The 19,935-nt window shown below is 36.8% G+C and overlaps 1 protein-coding gene and 1 long non-coding RNA gene across 11 annotated transcripts in view; one reads left to right on the top strand and one right to left on the bottom strand.

Moving 5' to 3' along the window:
* The window catches only part of LOC141492588 (uncharacterized), a 69,492-nt gene extending 69,258 nt beyond the window's left edge, over positions 1-234 (bottom strand). For both annotated transcript variants that reach the window (XR_012469976.1, XR_012469975.1), the window contains exon 1: positions 57-234. This is a non-coding gene — a long non-coding RNA (uncharacterized LOC141492588). The remainder of the gene's footprint in view (positions 1-56) is intronic.
* The window catches only part of ARHGAP21 (Rho GTPase activating protein 21), a 153,727-nt gene that overhangs the window by 85,739 nt on the left and 48,053 nt on the right, over positions 1-19,935 (top strand). For 7 of the 9 annotated variants that reach the window (XM_074193012.1, XM_074193016.1, XM_074193013.1 and 4 more), the window contains 3 exons: positions 12,800-12,892; positions 14,785-14,863; positions 17,024-17,078. In XM_074193012.1, coding sequence (XP_074049113.1) covers positions 12,800-12,892; positions 14,785-14,863; positions 17,024-17,078 — 227 coding nt within the window. Of the gene's footprint in view, positions 1-4,130; positions 4,233-12,799; positions 12,893-14,784; positions 14,864-17,023; positions 17,079-19,935 lie in introns of all 9 variants that reach the window. The other 2 variants (XM_074193018.1, XM_074193019.1) reach the window with 1 other exon arrangement.

Raw genomic sequence — 19,935 nt, 5'->3', positions numbered from 1 at the left:
AAATTGTAGGTGTTTATATTTAACCTTAACAAATTTCTTAATAGCTATGCTCCAACCTTTCAGGTCTTTTGAGTTCTGTCTTCTAAGATTTGAGCTATACTTCCCTGACTTCAGGTCAAATGTCACTCCTTTTGTTCAGGTTAGCTTCATGTTCCTCTATGATAGAAGAGAAACTTCTTATTCTGACATTGAAATCCTTCCTAGTATGACTCCAGCTCCTTTTTTCATACCAATTCTGTGTTATCCCCCCCCCCCAATAATTGGACCCAGCTCTTGACACCATCTGCATTGTGAAAGGCTTTATGATGTAGGTGACAGTGACAGAAGGGATCTTTCTGGGCTCCCGTTCCTGCCTGATCCTGCCCATTGGTGTGGGTGTCGCTACTTCTTGTGCTAGGGTTGACCACGTTTACCCCCAGAGGAGCTCACCATGTGGCTGGAGGAAAGTCAAGGCCCCTCTGACTATCCTGAATTACCCGGGGTTCAGGAGTGGTCCTGCAGTTGAAGTGGCCAAGGCTGCAGTCTTAATCTATGGTTTCCCACCAGTTACTCTCCCCCTTTGAGTCTGTTTTCCTCATCTGTAAAACAATGTGTCAAAAGCAGATCGTGTCTCACCTATTGCCTGCATCCATTCATCAGAAGCATCATGGCCAGCTGGTGCTAATCCAGTTAAAAAATTAATCCCCAAAGATGATGAGGTGACTCCTTCACTGACAGACTGAAGCAGGATCAGCTTTCATTTACATTGAAGATCTCTGGTAGGGGATGATGAGGCATTAGCTATTCCTACTCAAATGTTATTGATTTGGCGAAATAAAAACTCGGAAAGCCACCGTTCTGATGTAGCTTGAAAGCCTTGGAAGGGCTTGCTGCTGGGGATGCCCATTGCAGGTGGTTGGGAGAGGTGGGACACAGCCAGGGTCCAGGCTGACACCTAGTGGTGCCAACAGTGAATGGCAAGTGCTATCTCTGAGGAGCACCTGGCAGGGCCTGGGCCAGACACTGTGCTGAGCACTGTACAGAGGGGGACGGCCAAGGAGAAGCAGCATTTATGTTGGGTCTGTGTGCTGGGGACTGTTGACAACCACCCAGGGACCTGTTGTCTTCAGTTTACAGTTGAAGAAACTGAATCAGTCTGTGACTTACCTAGGGGTCATACAGCTAGTCATTGAGGCCAAATCAAACTCAGGGCTTGCTGACTTAACACTTAGAGCTCTATCTACTGTCCTATCTTTTACCTTTTAAGCAATTAATTGGATATGGTTTGGAGGGGGGAGGTATGTATGTGTCAGAGAGAATAAAGAATTGAGGATGAATCCAAGTTTGTGATCTAAGTGCTTAGGATGATAATGGCCTTAACAGAAATAGGGAATTTTGGAGGGGTTTTAAATGTAGTAGAAAAGATGAGTTCTGTTTGGGACATTTTGAGTTTAAAAGATGTCCAGGTAGAAATTGCCCACTAATGGAAGTAACTACCAACAATCAATGATATGGGCACTGGAACCTAAGAGATGGCTATGAACTGAACAGATAGATAGCTTTGGGAGACATCCTCAACTCAAACAAATAAGTTCCTTAAGCATCTACTATGTGAGAAGTATAATAGAAGACACTGGGGATGTAAAACCTAAACCGGTTTAGTAAAAGCTAAAACTAGATAGAAAACCAGTCCCTGTCCTTAACCAGCTTACAGAGATAACCTAGGTCAGATCTTTGGGCAGCACACAAGGTTAGGGACAGGGAATGGATGATGATCTATATGAGAATATGAATTGATAAGATAGGAAGAATGAGAACCATTAGAGAGCATTAAAGATTTAGGATTAGTTTAAAGGGAGGAAAAAGCCATATTTAGCACTTAAGATAACTGGTGTTTGTAACCTAAGAGTCAGTTTGCAAGGATTTTAGGAGTGTGAGAGACAAGGAAGTAGAGACTATAGGTATAGCTCATTCAAAGAGTTTGGCAGGAAAAAAAAGCTAAAATATGGGATAGTAGCTAGAGGGAAAGACAAAGATTAAGAATTTTTTGTTTTATTTACAGGATGGAGTAGCCCCAAGGACATTTATAGACCTTGAAAAAGGAACAAATAGGCAGAAAAAGATGAGTGATGAGAGAAAGGGAATGTAGGACTAGATGCCTAGGGAAAATGGAAGGATCAAAGCCACAAGGAGGATTGTTGGAAGAACATCTTTCTCAGAGGTAGGAGTAATGGACAGGCAAAATTATACAGTTTTTTGCAGTGTAGAGTAGGGAAGAAAAAGAGAACTAACAATGGTGTCCTCAGTTTTCTCATCAAGAAATAAGGACATCTTAGAGAAGGCTTCGAAGGTTAGGGTTAGGGTTAGGGTTTGAAAGAAGTTTTGGAGTAATCACTGATTATGCTCCTTCCACATGATAATTTGTTGCAGTTTAGAGTGTAACTGGGAGAATAACTAAACCATTAATTCAATAGAGAAGTGAACAATAGGATCTGTGTGTGTGTGTGTGTGTGTGTGTGTGTGTGTGTGTGTATGCACATCATGAGTTAAGTGACCTAAAGTATAGATAAATTATCCTAATAAATATAAACCAGTGGGGATTTGAAAATGCGGGATTAGACTCCAAAGAGGTGTAAACTGCAAAGAGATTAACAAGTCCCTAGAATAGAAGTGATAACTGAAGCTGATGGAAGGGATGAGATCTCACAGTATCAAAGGATCTTTATTACAGTGAACTTTTAAGGTTATCTAGACTAACCTTGGTACCCCCATTAGAGAAATTAATTCAACAGCATGTTAGAAAAGCAACATCAAGCTTCTCCTTGAATACTGCCAGTGTTCAAAATAGTCTGTTTTGGCTATTTATAGTTGGACAGTTCTAAATTAGAAAAAAAAAAATTTAAATTAAGACCTGTCTCCAAGTTCCTTGTTGATATGTCCCTGGAATTAAACAGATCTCTTCCCCTTCATTCATGTGACAATTTCTTAGATATAGTAGGACAGCAATGATTTCCCTTCAGACTTCTCTTTTCCAAGGTAAATATTATCTCTGCAGATGACACAAAAGTTCACACCCCTCATCCTCCTGGGTTTTTCTTTCTGGATACTTCTTAAACTCTGTCCCCCCCCTCTTAAAATATGCTCCTCAGAACTAGGCCTTAAAAATCCAAATATAGTCTTTATAGAGTGCAGTACAACCTACTACCTCCCTTGATCTGGATACTTTATGTTTCTAAAAATGTAGTTAAGATTTTGTTTATAACAGGTGTAATATTTATTAAGCTTCTAAATATATACCACATTTTTTTTAAAGTAAATTGCTTTCAAACTGAGCTTTTTCCATCTTAGACTTAGGCCAAAAAAGAAAAAAGAAATTCAAATACAGGACTTTAAATTTATCACTATCAAGTTTCTTTTGTTGATTGTGATTATATCATCATCTTTTTTGAATCCCAAGTCTGTGTCTGACATATTAGTTTTTTCTTCCTTGAATTATGTCATCTGTGTGTTACGATGAGAGAACACCAGTCTTGGAGTTGCAAGACCTAGTTCAAGGTCAGTCCCTCACAAACCATTGACCAGACGCTGGTCATTTTACCTTTGAGAGACAGGGAGAAGGATTATATGAGAAAAATGCTTTATAAAATTTAAAGTATTTCTTCAGGAGATTGTAATACCATAAAAATCTGGACAGATTTCATGACTCCAAGAATCATGATGGTTAAAAAAAATTTACAAAAAAAGTTTACATCTTTATTTTCATCAACCTCTATATTTCCTTCATTTAATTAAAAAAATTATTATGAGATGGGATCCCTGATCCCTTTAGCAGGCCACTAAAAGGCACCATAATGTAAGTGGTCCATGCACTTTTTTTAAAAAATTAAGGCAATGGGATTAAAAGCAAGGTCACACAGCTAGGTAATTATTATGTGTCTGAGACTGGATTTGAACTCAGGTACTCTTGACTCCAAGGCCAGTGCTCTATCCACTACACCACCTAGCTGCCCCATCCAAGCACTTTTGATGACATTTGTCCTTCGTTCTCAAAGATGACCATGGCATTAGGGAGGTGATGTCATGATAAGCACAAGAATTTGATTTGAGTGAGGGGGGCTATGCTAAGTCACCAACCTCACTTTGTCCTCCAGAGCCACCTGGATCCAGTGGCCAGATATGAATCAGGACGACTGGAGATGACCCTGGATGAGAAGCAGTCAGGGTTAAGTGACTTGCCCAAGGTCACACTGCTAGTAAGTAAAGTGTCTTAAGTTCGGATTCGAACTCCGGTCCTCCTGACTTCAAGACCACTATTCGGTTCACTGCATTACCTTGTAAAGTATTAGCTACTACTATTATTGTGGGAGGGATGGAGAGCTTAGATTTCATTCTGAAGTAGTTTTGGCCATGGGAAAGACATTATTAATAGCAAAAAACTAACATTCAAAGGTATCATTTTTGTAAATGTTGAGATTGGCTAAAGGGTCATGAAGTTTTGGCCCTAGAAATTCTGGATAATTTTCTTCTGAGACAAATATTCTGTGTTGAAGGAAGTACTGATACAAAGTCACAATTCCCTTACATGCTTGTCAATAAACATTTAAGCCCTTTCTCTGTGCTAAGCACCAAGGATACAAAGAAGGGTAAAGCCAGGCTCTGCTCTCAACAAGAGAGATAACCTGCATGCAAACAGCTACAATCCAACAAATATATTGAGGACAAATTGGAGATAATCAGTAGAGGGGAGGGAGATTAGGATAGGCTTTCTAGAGAAGGTGGATTTGATCTGGAACTTGAAGGAAACCAGGATAGTCAGCAGAGAGATGAGGAAGGAGGGGCATTTCAGTTATGGTGAAGATGAAGAGTCTTGTGAGAGGAACAGCAAGGAGACTGGGGTCACGGAGGGACAACATGCAGGAGAAAAGTGTAAGATAGAATTTTGGAATTGGGTCCTCCTGACTCCATGGCCAGTGCTCTATGCACTGTGCCACCTAGCTGACCCTAAGATAGAATTTTGGAAAGGGAAGAATGAAGAGGTGATGAAGGGATTTTAATGACAGACAGATGGTTTTATATTTGACCCTGAATAGTGGAGGAAGTCACTAGAGTTTGAGTAGTGGGATGAGCTAGTCATACCTGCATCACCATGTAACTGAGTGGAAGATAGATTGCATCAAGGAGAGACGAGTGGTGAGACTTGGGAGCAGGTAGATATGATGGGCAACTGGGCCCTGCATCAGGGTGGGGGCACAGTGCCAGAGGAGGATAGTGTGTATGAGAGTTGTTCAGGAGCTAAAATGGAAAGGCCTTGACAACAAATGCAAGCTACCAAGAGACATATGAAAAACATTTCCCCTCACACCCATCAGACTGACAAAATTGACAAAAACATAAAAAAATCACAAATGGTGGAGGAGCTGGAGAAAAACCAGCACATTAATGAATGGTTGTTGGAATTGCTCCAGCCATTCTAGAAAGCAATCTGGAACTTTGCCCAAAAAAGTAGGTGACCTGTGGAAACCCTTGACTCAGCAATGCCATTACTAGACCTGAACCTCAGAGAGATTAAACAGGACCTATAGGCAGGAAGACACACAAATATTTATTGCAGCTTCTTTTGTGGTGGCCAAGAATTTAGAGGGATACCTCAGCGGAACCAAGAAGATAATTTGTTTAACAAACTTTAGCATTATAAAGCAAATCACTCTGAAAGATTTAAAATCTTTGATCAGTGCAATTACTGACCACAGTTGCAGAGGAGCATTAAAGAGTAATGCTGCCTACCTCCTCAAAGAGAGGTGATGGACTGTAGGTATAGAACAAGATAGACATTTTTGGAAATGGCCAGTGTGAGATTTTTTTTGTTTGCCTATGCATTTTTGTTACAATGGTTTTGTTTTCTCAAAGTGAAAAATTTGGAAGAGAAATGAAATTAATTCTTAAATGAAAACATTTTAAAAAGACATTGAGGTAATCTGAAAATATTAGAGAAAGACTCAAGAAGATTGCCTAAAATCATAGTTCTTGTATTTGCCATTCTTTTTTTGGGGGGGGGTTCTTTTTTTCTTGTTTTGGGTTTTTTTTTTGCCATTCTTGATCTTGGCAACTTATGGCTTTCATGTTACAGGAAAATGATGTGTGCATTCATTTACAACAAGTGGTTTGTTAGGGGAACCTTCAGAAAGTCCCCAAGTGCAGTGAAAAAGGGGGAATAATAAGCATGTATTATTAAGTGGCAATAGAGCAATTCAAAGGACTTGAGATTTGGAAGGAACCTTGCTGCCAACTAGTCCAAACCTTATTCCAGAGTAATACTCACTCTAATACCAAGTAAGTGCTTGTCCACCTTATGTTGGAAGATCTCTAAGGAAGAGGAACCCACCACTTCTCGAGGCAGTCATCAGCAATCCACTCCTTTTCTAGACAGCTCTTCTCTTGACCTCATTCCCAGGTTGGCATCTTGACAAGTTCTTCCCACTTCTTCTGACCCTCTGAGGTCTGTCAGAACAAGTTTAACCTCTCTTCCACACGACAGCCCTTCAGATACTGAAGTCATCTGTTATATCCCCTGAATCTTTTCTCAGGTTGAAACATGCCCAGTTCTTTCCACTGGTCCTCATATGACATGGCCTTCCCCATCTTGATTGCCGTCTATATTGGATACTTTCCAATTTATCAGTGTTCTCCTTAGAACTAAGGACTGCACTCTCGATGTACTCTGATTAAGCCAGAGAATAGAGACATGAATATATCCTTATTCTTGGAAGCTATGCCTCTCTTAAGGTAGCCCCAGAATACATTACATTTTTGGCTTCTCTCACATTGCTTGCTTCCATTGAGTTTGTCATTGCCCACTTAGACTCTTAAGTATTTTTTAGAGTGACTAGTATCTCACAATTTTGAATTTTTTTTAAACCTAGGATAAGACGTCACATTTTTCTTTATTAGATTTAGTCCAGTCCTCTGACCTGTCACAATTATTTTGGATCCAGTCTTAGCCCCTCTGCCCACTTCTTTGTCAACTGCAGATTTTATGAACATTCCCAAGTCAACAAAGAAACTAAGCAGAGAGCCAACAAAATTCTACTGCAGATACCTGGGTTCAAATCCGGCCTCAGACACTTAATAATTACCTAGCCGTGTGGCCTTGGGCAAGCCACTTAGCCCCATTTGCCTTGCAAAAATCTAAAAAAAAAAGTCTACTACAGACTTATTACCACAATAATTGAATCATTAATGGCTTTTCTGAGCCTGGTAGTCAACTAGTTCTGAATCCATCTTAATTTTATAGTTACACATAGTCCATATAATTCTCTCTGCACCAGAGTAGTATGAGGTAGTTGAGCAAATGATTTCCTGAAATCTAGGTAAATTTTGTCTACAGTAATGAACATTTTTTGAAGGGTAGGATGTTTGTATGGTAGCCATGCTATCCTATTGAGAAGGGGGTAATAAATAGTGGCTATAGTGAATCTATATCTGTAGGCTTCACAAAAACTATTTGGCAAAATATTAGAATAAAAAATCAAATGAAAACACAAGAAGCTATTCCCTTAGGAAAAGTGTATTTGAATTAAATGTTCATTTTTTATTTTGAGATTGCCAGTTTTGATCACCAGTCATTTTGAATGATCATGTAAAAGTAAATGTTACCCAAGGGAAAAATGTTAAATGTAGGATTTTGCTAGTGCAGATAAATCTTTAAGCAGTGCTGAAAGAAATTTAAAAGCAATGGATTATAAATTTAATGAGATAAAGAGGGAATTAATAGCAGTGCTGAATTGAGTCATAACTTCATTACACTTTATTTCAGAAGCCTCAACAGAAGTGCTGCAACTTGATATTGTTTGAAAAAGTAATATGTTCTTAAATTAATGCAGCTGCATAAAGATGTGTACATTATAGGTAAACTCCATGAAAATGAAAATTCACTTTCCTCTTGTGAATGTGAAGTGTATGTGTGCATATTTTATAGAGGTAACACTTTTTGACTGGCATAATCAATCATAAATTCTTCCCACAAAATATTTTTAAAATAATTGAAATTTTTCATTAAGTACAAAAAACTTTTTGAAGAATTTTAGCAGCTTTGGTGGACTTTTTTTTTTTTTTAATTTTTCAAGGCAATGGGGCTAAGTGGCTTGCCCAAGGCCACACGGCTAGGTAATTATTAAGTGTCTGAGGCCGGATTTGAACTCAGGTACTCCTGACTCCAGGGCCTGTGCTTTATCCACTGCGCCACCCAGCTGTACCTGACATCTTTTTTTTTTTAAAGAAAGGTTTTATCTATTTTGAGTTTTACAATTTTTCCCCCTATTCCTGGTTCTGTCCCCCTATCCCCCACAGAAGGCAGTCTGTTAGTCTTTACATTGTTTCCATAGTATACATTGATCTAAGTTGAATGTGATGAGAGAGAAATCATATCCTTAGGGAAGAAAAACAAAGTATAAGAAATGTCAAAATTACATAATAAGATAACGTGGTTTTTTTCCCCCTAAATTGAAGGTAATAGTCTTTGGTCTTTGTTCAAACTCCATGATTCTTTCTCTGGATACAGATGGTATAAGCAAGTCCATCAGGGTTGATCATTGCCCCCATGTTGCTGTTACGGGTGTACAATGTTTTTCTGGTTTTGCTCATCTCAGTCAGCATCAGTTCATGCAAATCCTTCCAGGCTTCCCTGAATTCCCATCCCTCCTAGTTTCTAATAGAACAATAGTGCTCTATGACATAGGCATACCACAATTTGTTAAGCCATTCCCTAATTGAAGGACATTCACTTCCTTTCCAATTCTTTGCCACACAAATAGGGCTGCTATGAATATTTTTGTACAAGTGATGTTTTTACCCTTTTTCATCATCTCTTCAGGGTATAGACCAGTAGTGGTATTGCTGCATCAAAGGGTATGCACATTTTTTGTTGCCCTTTGGGCGTAATTCCAAATTGCTTTCCAGAAAGGTTGGATGAGTTCACAGCTCCACTAACAATGTATTAGTGTTCCAGATTTCCCAAATCCCTTCGAACATTGATCATTGTTCTTTCTGGTCATATTGGCCAGTCTGAGAGGTGTGAGGTGGTATTTGATGGACATCTTAAAGAATATAGTATATGTTTCCTTGTTTTCTTCAAAACAGTATTCAAGACATTATTGGATCTTTTCTTGATTCAAATCAACATTGTGAACCTCAGTTATCGTACTCTTTTATTCAGTGAAACCCTTCAAGTCAATTCAGAGGTACAAAACAATTTCCCCCTTTACCCAAAGCTCCTGAATTGTTATCCTGTTTTTAGTTCCCTTTTCATAGATTTTCTTCTCCTTCTTTGCTATTGGTTCCTCATTAAAGTATCTACTGTGCTAAGTATTGAGGAGTCCAAGCACAAAAATCTAGAGTCTCTACCCTCATGGGAGTAGGGGTCATATCTTCCCCTCTTTTCCATCTTTCTCTCCCCTTAAAGGTAATTATAATTTTAAAAATTTTTAAATGATTTGAAGAGAGATTAGGGCACTATCAATAGGAAAGATTTTTTGAGAAGCTGAACATAAGGATTGTGAGGGAATAGAATCAAGGAGAGAGGGCGTCCTAGGCATTTGGTAAGGTTTTATTTAGCAGGTGCATGGATAGCAAGAAATAGCATGTGAAGTTGAAGGGAACTTAAGAGTCACATTTTGAGCTGCATTAAATGTCAGGCTGAGGAATTTGTACTTTTTGCTATTTTGTCTGCTTCTAGCATTCCCATCTTAATAATTTGGTATTTCTAATGTGGTTTGGCAGCACAAGATGGTGAAAATAATACTATAGTTGGGAATCAGAATCCTTCCATTTGAGTCTCAGCTTTGCCTCTTTCTAGCACTGTGGTGATGAACAAGTCATCCTTCTTGCTAAACTTTCTCCTCTGTGAAATTATCCACATCTGCTCCAACTCAATACTCAAGGCAGGCATCCCCACATCTTTTACAGAATGTTTAGGAGACTGAATTTTACTCTGAGTTTTAAACATTTTTTATCTTGTCTTTTCATGTTTTTAATCTTTAAAAATTACTTTTGTAGATGTATTTGACCATAGGGCCCAAAAGACCTGGACTTTAGTCCTTTCAACACTCACACTTGAATGTGTAACCCTGAATGGTCATTTCTCTTAGTACTCTCAAGCAGTTCTCTAAGCCTAAGTTATGGAAGTGATGCCAATTTGCAACAGTAAAAGGTGTTTCCTCAGCTGAGTGTTCGCTATATCAGTGAAATCATAGACCCAGTCCATAGCCCCTATTCGTTGTTATTTCATTTTTTAAATATTTTGAGTGCAGCATGAAAAGGAAAAAAATCAAGTCAACCCTTTTTTACTATTTTGTTTTCATAAAAAACTATTTTTGAGTGCTTGTTCTATAATTTATATTTTTCTATGTGTTGATAAGTTGATAGATTTGATGAGTCTTTCCACACTTATCTCTGAAAGAAACTTTCTGCTTTCTTTTTTTCCTGGGATACCTTTAAACAGCATGATTATGGTATAGTAGTAATGGATAAATTTTATTTAGTGTCTCTGATAGCAGTTTAATTGTTTAACCATGAACAAATTACTTAACCATTGAGCTTCTATTTACTTATTTGTAAAATGAAGATAAAACTTACAATTCCTACCTCATACTGTCATTGTCAGGCCAAATGAGATAACTTATATAAAATATTTGCAAACTTTGAATGTTACATGGATGTCTGTTATTTAATAGTGGACAGGCTCATTCCATATATCCAGGGACTATATGTCATAGTATGGGAAATGCATTAAAAAATCCATTTGGGTTTTATGTGTGAATTCTTATAGTCTTTTTGAATGATTGGGGATATCCTTGAGTTAATAGAATCATCATGATGCCTTCCACATACACATATACAGACCTCAAAGATGTAATTTTGTTCCATCAGTTAGTTATCTGCTTATCACTATTAATGTATATATTGGTTTGTTTTGATAATACTATAGAATTCTTCATAGACTTTTTTTCAATATTTTTCAGCAAATGTTTATGTTTAAGCTGCAGTTATCTTCATATTTACTTTTTGCCTCTGTTCTCAATGAATGCATAACAGAATAACTATTCTAGATGTGATATAATTCCTTCATTCCCAAGGTATATTAGGTCTATAAGCACAAAAATGTCCTTCTGACTCAAAAGACTTAGTCTATGGGACTTTCTGTTAGAATAGATTGAGGTCATTTTCCCTTCTTCTGAAGGGAGTTGCTCAGGTCCCCTGGTCGGTATGGACCATGGTCTTCCTTGAGCCAAGGCCAGCCTTCTATCCATTAAGCCAGACCTGCCTCTTTTTTTACAGGAATAGACAGAAAAGTTAGTTGTGGCTATAAGTGATTATTTAACATTTGATATTAAATCATCATGTGAACTTGTTTACCTTCAGTTTAAATTTTGACACGTGCATCTCTTCATCCCAATTCCTCCTGACCGGGCCATGCGCCCCCCTTCTTGTTACCTTTCCAGCCCTCACAGAGCAGGCACAGCAGCTGCTCCCAAGTGACTGAATGCTATAGGAACTCGTAACCTAGGGAATCCAAGGTAATGAAATGTCAGGAGAGTGGGGAAGGCATCCACCAGCCGCTGAGGGTTCAGGAAAGGGATCTCCTTGAGAGTGGTGCTTGAAGGAAGCTGGGAGCCCCCTACAGGTTCTGAGACCTCAAGATGAGGATCCTGGCTGAGCAAATGGAGTCCAGAGATGGATTGTAGAGAAAAGTTCTGAAAGACTCTCAAGAGAAGTTGAGGCTGAGTGGAGGTTTGTGTCTGATCTTCTGGTTAAGTGGGGAGATCCAGTTAGGAAATCTCTTTGGCAGTGGGGTGGAGGAGGGGTTGGAGGCAAGGGGACTCACAAGAACTGGAGATGTTGTGACAAGTGGCAAGATTTGCCTCCTGATTGAAGGTGTTGGGGGAGGGAGAGAGAGAAGTTGAGGAGATGAGAGAGCCTGGATGAATGGTAGTGTTGGAATTAAGAGCTGGCCAAGGCTGGATCTAGAGATGTGGGCATTGTTGATACAAAGATGCACCTTAGGAGCTGAAGAGAGAAGAGGAGTCTTGGGTTTACTCCTAATGAGGATATGTAAGAAATGAATAATAACTCAGCAGAAGAGTTTGAGTAGTCCCTCCTCAGATAGGTAAGGGAGAATCAATAGGGAGCTTTTTCAACAATGTAAAATGCGTCCAGGAGGTCAAGAAGTCAAAAGAGGTCAACGTGAAAAAATGCCATCAGATTTGGCAAATTTGAGATCATAGGTAATTTTGGCAAGAGCAGAATGGTGAGGAGGAAATGTGATTGAGGTGGGGCAAAAGAACAGTGTTCTGGGGATTTACAGCAAAGAGAGTGAAGACAAGTGGTGATAACTTTCTTCCTAGGTGTTTGACTGAAGAGAGATAAAGAATGATTCCATTAAGGCAGGAGTTCTTACCCTTCTTGTGTCCTGGATCTTTTAACAGGCTGAAAATAAAGTCTATCAGCTCCTAGGAAAGATGTCTTTAAACATTTAATGGGAATACTAACTTTTAGTTAGTGCAGATGTAAGTTTTTGCTGTCCAAATTCATGATCCACCTGAAATGAATGAACCTCTGGTTAAGAGTCTCTGGCCCCAAGGGACTGCAGTTTTTTTCATCCAAAAAGATTTGTTTGATTATTTTTAAGGGATAAGGGAGATTGGGGCTTGTTTTAAGGCTAGCAGGGAGGAAGCAACCAATAAGATATAGAAAGATTAAAGATAAAGTTCTGGTGATTAGTTTAATAATTTTGTACTTTAATATAAACTCATGCCTTTTTCTGCAGGAAAGCAAAGAAACCGACTGGAACCTATGGATACCATATTTGTTAAGCAAGTTAAAGAAGGAGGACCTGCTTTTGAAGCTGGATTATGCACAGGTGCTCATCTTTTGTTTTACCTTATACAGCCTGAGTCTCACAGAATTCTGTTTGGTGTTTTCACTTTGTTTCTCCAGGTTTTCCAGGTGAAATGGGGCTATCATTAGAGTCTATTAGAGTCCCCTTTTCTCTGTTTTTTCTCCCCCTCTTCTTTATCCATTCTCAGAATGGGAAACCTCAGAGAGCCATTTATTTTATCTAATACTACAACAATAATTCTTTTTAAAATATACCTAACAATTTAGCCTTTGGTTAGAAAGCCCTCATGACAGGTAATTTACTTTGTAGGGGAAGCCATCTGCCATTTGGGATTATTGAGTGTCCCAAATGTTTTAGTGAAGTTTTAAGATAGTAAAGCTTGGCACTAAGATGGTGTGTGTCTATATGTCCTGAGTTTGATACTGGACTGTGAACTTCGAGAGTTGCAAAATCCCTTAAAGTTTCTAAGCCTCAGTTTCTTCATTTCTTAAATGGGGACAGTAATAGCATTGTCTTAAGGTCTGAAGATGAAAATTAGATAGTATACATAAAGCCCCACTTTGTTATCCATGAAGTACTAGAAACAGGAGCTATTATTTTGATTTCATTTCATTCTCTTGGGGTTTACTCTCAGAAATTAAGTTTAATAAATATGGTTACTATTTTGTAGAGAAAGCAAAGTGTTTAAAATAATGACCATCTCTCATCAAGAAATAAATGCTTTATAACAGGAAGTACCCAGAAACTTCCTAGTCTTTCATTGTTGCAGAATTTTAAACTCTTTAGTTTACAAATAATAACTACATTGAATAGCAATTAAAATGATTAAAACTTATAAAATGAAGGTTTGGGTTTTTTTTGGCAGTTTATAGACCCTCTGAAATCTTTCCACAGACTCCTTGGGGTCTTTGGACCTGAGGTTAAGAACAGAAAAGCAGATTTCCAATTTCTGGGAACACAGATCACTGGAAGTTGAGAAGATGAAACAGAGCATTGACTAGAACAGTCAAAAAACACAACTTTTTTTCTTCTTTCCTTTGACTTTACTTCTAATCCAGATAGGCTGATTCCCATCAGATCCTCTCTTCCGTCCTAACACATGACCTACCTAATGAAATGTCAGCTATCCTTTTTTTTTTTTTTTTTGGTGAATAGTGTAATAGTTTAATTTGTCATCTTAAAGAAAAGCACTCTTTTCTTTAAAATGTACCTAAGTAGGCTCTGCAGCCAGATGGAGGTATCCCCCACAAAGGGACAGTTGGGGGGATGGGGAAGTGGCTTGTCACAGTGCAGTAGGCTGGTCTTGAACCCTGGAATTCCTTTCCAGCCCCCACCAGTTTGGTAACCATAGACAACTCACCAAACTTCTTTGGGTTGAAGAGAGTACCTCCAGTTTGGCACTCTTGTCAGACTCAAGTCAACTCTAGTTGAATGAGATTTGTGACTCTAGAGTCATTAAACTCAACTCAACTGGGTGATGGGGGGTGGGGAACGGCAGGAGCTAATTTATCCTTTGTATCGGGGAACAGTGATCACAATAGCATTGATGAGAACTGCAATAGGAAGCATAAGAGGTCATGCCTATGTTGCTGTCTCCCTCTGAAAGTCAGTAATAGAATCCTAGCTAGGGTATCAGAAGCCACCTGTAAAGCCAACAGCAGTCCCACTATGTTGGTTTGAAAACAATACTGCCTTTTTGATGACAAATGTACTTTCAGTAGAAAATAATGGAGTTTGTTTCTGCCAGTTATTTTTTTTCTTCTTTCATTGTGTTAGTATAAATGAATTATATGGTAAAGATTCTACTCTGCAGAACTAATGAAGACAGTTTCTTTAGCACCTTCCTCATAAGGTGTACCAAAACATATTTCCTTTAAGGAATTTCTCAAGCATGTTTTTCACCTCTCTTGCAGGTGATCGTATTATAAAGGTCAATGGAGAAAGTGTAATTGGAAAGACCTATTCCCAAGTAATTGGTTCAATTCAGAACAGGTAAGATATTTGAATAATGTTGATTTGGGCCATAGGTGGTTTCTGTTTCACAGTTCAGTTTAGCAGGGTGATCTTGGGAAGTGATGTGGACTCGGGCATTTAGGAAGTGACTAGTTTACCTGGAGGTGACTTAAAACCGTTTCTGTTTGGCTGCATCAGTAAAGTCACTTATAGATTGCAGAATACACATATGCTCATGAATTTGAAATATAAGCCTTTAATTTCAGTGAAGCTGAACAGAATCCATATAGCATAGTGTATAACTATAAACAATATAGCTAGTGTCTGTTTACATTATTAATAGCAATTAAAAAAATTAAATTTTTGTTTGATGAGGACAGATTGATATTCAAGAAAATAATCTAATGTCCTTAGTTACATGAGTGGATGAGATTTTGAGATAATACCATAGCCTGTATCTTGCTTCTAGATGTTCCTAGTAGTGGTGAAAATTTGAATATACCTCAGGAGGTCGAGGTGGGAAGAGACTTCCAAGCTCTTTTCTCTTAAGATATTTGAGATGTGATTGTTTGCTCATATTGTTATGCCTATAAATGTAAATGAGCTGCTAAAACACCTTTAAATTTCTCTTCTAAATAGCTGTCATTCTCTTATGGTTTGTTTTCCTTGAAATATTTATTAATTTGTTCTAATGTTGATATGCTTCATCTTTGGGAGTACTTCAATTGTTCAGAGTGACAATTTTCATTTTAAAACAAAATTTGGAAGAATAAAAAATATATTTTCTCATCCTTTTATTTTTTTTAAATTGTATTCCTTTTGTCTGCAGTTGGTAGCAAATGGATATTGGAGCAAAATGCCATTGAGATTATGTCGTCTATTAAATGTAAAAATGTATCCTTGCAGAAAAATTTATCTCATCAGTATGGATTATCTACTGACACTAAGCTACTAAAATAAACTTCCCTGCTCAATTTTATCCTTGTTCAAACCAGTGGCTCTACTTAGCTTGACATTCTTTTTGCGTTTATAGCTTGGACAGAAAGAAATACCAATAAACTTAAGGGATTTTTAAGTCTTAAATATCTTGATGGATTTACAGATATTTTACTTAATACATCTAGGTTAAATTAGATTTAGAAATTTAGATTTAGAAATAGTCTGTCCACATGTTATTTCCAACATTAGGTTTTGACTCTGCTTTACCCCTCCTAAACTTGTTTTTAAGATAGGGAAAATGTTTACTTGTAATAGCTTTATAACATTAAAATGAAGTAAGGTCTTATTAAACTCTAAAATAGGAACAGGGGTTTATTTTTGGCAATTATTATAATAAATCATAATGTAATATAATGAATTATTACACAATATAAATATATATTATTGAATATATGAATTTATATAAATATACATTATATATAATATAAATTATATCATTAAAATTACTACAGAATAAAGAAAATATAGTCATGACAGTAGATAAGCTTTCTTTTTTATGGAATTTTCAAATAACATGATAAATGGAATATTGGATTTGAATACAATAAGGAGCATGTCTTAATATGATGATTTAGAAACTACCCTGCCTCTCTCCTTCTACAGTATTCTCCTTTATAAACAATCCTGTAATATAGTCTCCAATTTAAACTAAGAAACCATTCTGTTCACTGTGAACTCTGATTTCATTTTTTTAGTTAACATTTCTGATGTCTCAATTAAGAAGTTTTTATGTAGATTTAGGGTATGTACATTGTAAAAACAATTAGTTTGGGGCGGCTCGGTGGCCCAGTGGATAGAGCACTGGCCCTGGGGTCAGGAGTACCTGAGTTCAAATGTGACCTCAGACACTTAATAATTACCTAGCTGTGTGGCCTTGGGCAAGCCACTTAACCCCATTGCCTTGCAAAAAAAAAAAATTAATTTGAAGAAATAGGATAAAAACATAACAGCTAGTCCTATTTAAAAGCTTGGCATTGTTTTTCATATTCTAAATAATTTGTATTTGAAAAGTAATAATTTAAGAAAACAGCTAAGCCTTAAATTTTTTTGAACATTTCTGAATTGACTGACCTCTGTTCTCTCCCATACATTTGCATCTCTCCTAAATAAGTAAATATATATATATATATATATATATATATATATATATATATGTACACAAAGACACACACATATATATGTATTTCTTTTTTTTTCCAGTGATACCACTTTGGAGCTTAGTGTTATGCCAAAAGATGAAGACATCCTCCAAGTGGTAAGTTTTATTCACTCAACTCACAATAAAAGTCATATCTCTCAACTAAATCTTTTTGAGTTAGAGACCAACTTTTCCTGGCCAAAGTGGACGAAGTCTGGGTAGAAAGTTTAGGCCAAAATATGTTCTAAGTTGTGTCTGTGCATCTTACAGCCTTGATTGCCCCAAGTGCAGGTGAAAGAAAGCAGCATTCCTCCTGGTTCTGCCTGCAGTTTGTTCTCAGGAATTCAATTCAGTAGCATTGATTAAGCACCTGCTACATGTCAGGCACTTTGCTAGCACCTGGATATCCCAAAACAAAAATGGTGAAGCCCCTACCCTCTCCCGGAGATGAGGACTGGAATCACGCATCGCCTGCCAGTCAATGTGGTCTCCAGGATATTTAATTTACTCATCCTTAGACCTGCATTGATTCGAGGTAACATTCATGTTACATTATAATGTAAAAATTTATGTGAAAACATGTATTAGATGGAGTCTAGGGATGAAGTTGCTCCCAGGAACTTGCAGTAATATCCAGGAAATTCTCATTATAATGCTATATATAATGCTCATTATAATAGAAAAATAAAAGTTAAATGGAAAGGGAGATGATGAAAAATTGGTGTCACAAAAATTTTATTATTCTTTCACTTTATGACTTAATAAAAAATGTAATTGAGCAACAGATTAAAAGAAATTAGTCAAAACCACAGTTAGGTATAAGAAATAAGAAGAATAGTTTCTTTGCATATCTAGTGAAATATTTTCTTTTTGTTTATAGCAAAAGAAAAAAACACATTGCTACTGAAAACAAAGGAAAATGTCTGAGAAAACAAAGGGAAGCAAAATATTTATAATAATTTAAATCATTATATAAATTGGATAATTTTCCTTAGTTCAGTATAGCAGTTTATACTGTTTCACAACAAAACTACCTAATACTCATTAGTGCTAACCAATAAATTGGATATTTCCACCATAGTCCTATGTAAGAGACAATGGTAATAAAAAGATGATCGATACTGAGCTCCAAGATATCTGAGTTGTCTGTCTACTCTCTAATTTTATAGTTGGGGAAATTGAAATTCAGAGAATTTATGGGATCATAGTTTTAAAAGTAGGTTAGGCAGTTTACCCAGGAGCAGACAAGGCAACATTAAAGAGGTAAAATACCTCCAGAGATATTTCTTCTCCCACAATAACTTGAATGAATTAGTAAAATTATGCAAAATGTCTGGTAGAGCATTAGTTTAAACATAACTTAAAAAAGAAGACCTGTGATCATTCATATCACATAATAATCAGTGATTTGATTTATTTTTGGGGGGAGCCTAATTCTCTGAGAATAGGACTCACTTAAAATCTTACAGAGACCTTTCTTTGGTATTTCCCAGGTACATAGTTCCATTTGAAACTATAATAGAGGATTCCAACTGTCTATGCCATGTAATATTTTCATTGGCACAGACATGTGTTATATATTCCAAGGACCACTACATTAACCCATTTTAATGGTGTTTAAGAGCAGCAAAAAAAGTGTTAATTGAGCCTATGGATGGCGAGATCTTAGCTTATGAAAGAAAGAATGTTTCAGGATGGAAGGTTGTCCTTTTTGGAGCCCTACTCACAATCTGAAGTCTTAAGAGAGTAAAGGGATGTCAAAAACAGAAATCTCATTTTTAGAAGCAATCTCTGTCAGGATTAAGACTGGTGGAAACCCATAAGAGAAACAGACACAGGGTACCTAAAATTGGACTTAGATTTCTCTTAATCTATCATTCTGATAGACAGTAGAAAACATAACATATATAATAATTTGCTAATGATATGATTTAAGTGTGGGGAGAAGCTGACCAATATGTCTCATGCAATTTTATTCAAAATAAATACTGGGAGTAAAACATTGAAAAAGAAAAAATATTATAGTTTAAATTACTTAAACCTAAAGGTATCACAGAGAATCATTTGTGTATATATTAATATTATTTCCCACTTCCAAATAATATGGCTTAGACTTAGTTTCATTTGTAGTTTTAGAATATCACAAATTGGAACTGTGAAGATAAAATAATGCTTTAAAATAAAATTTTAAAATAATTTAAAAAATTAAAATAAAATGTTTTTAAATATAATCTGTATTAATGTCAAAAAGAAATAATTTGTGGCTTATAACAAGTTTTCAGTTTTGCAAAAATGGTGTTGAGATGTTATTTCTGGTAAATTACAGAATATTATTCACAGTGTTTATATGTGTGAAGCATTTTGCTTTCAGAGAAGTTATAGAAGCTTGTCTCAGAGTCAGGAAACCTGGAGAACCTGGGGACTGATGCGGTTTAGCTTCTCACTTCCCTCAGTCCTCTCCCTGACATTAGCATTACACACTTGAGTCAGATGACACTGACAAGAGAGTCTTCCCCTTGAGCCCCATATGCTGGTGAAATCAAAGGACTGAACTGCTCCCATCCCCAACCCTTTCCTTTCAAATTACTTTTGAGCAGTAGTGTTTCTAAGTTTGAACCATTCATCCAGTAGCCTGTTAGGATCTTCCAAGTGATCCTGAAACTGCTATAAAATATTTCATGCAATTACTTTTACTTGTTTTTTTAACTGGGGATTTGAATCTTCTTTTAAAAACATTAACAATTTTAATAACCATAATGAAGACTAAAGGAAAATTTCTTAAGCTGGAGATGGGTTGGTTGTGAAGAGTGGGTTATGATCTGGGCTTTATGACTTGAAAAATTTAGAAGTGACATATAGAGAGGCCAGTCTATAAAGTATAGATTACAGAATTTAATATTAAAAATGTAATTATCAATCAAAAATCATTTAATATCTAATATACCAGGCACTACACAAGACATTGGAGATAGAA

The sequence above is a fragment of the Macrotis lagotis genome, chromosome 7 (genome assembly GCF_037893015.1).
Source record: "Macrotis lagotis isolate mMagLag1 chromosome 7, bilby.v1.9.chrom.fasta, whole genome shotgun sequence".
NCBI lineage: Eukaryota > Metazoa > Chordata > Mammalia > Peramelemorphia > Peramelidae > Macrotis > Macrotis lagotis.
Note: the sequence above shows the minus strand (reverse complement) of the source record. Positions and strands in the feature narration are given on the sequence as shown.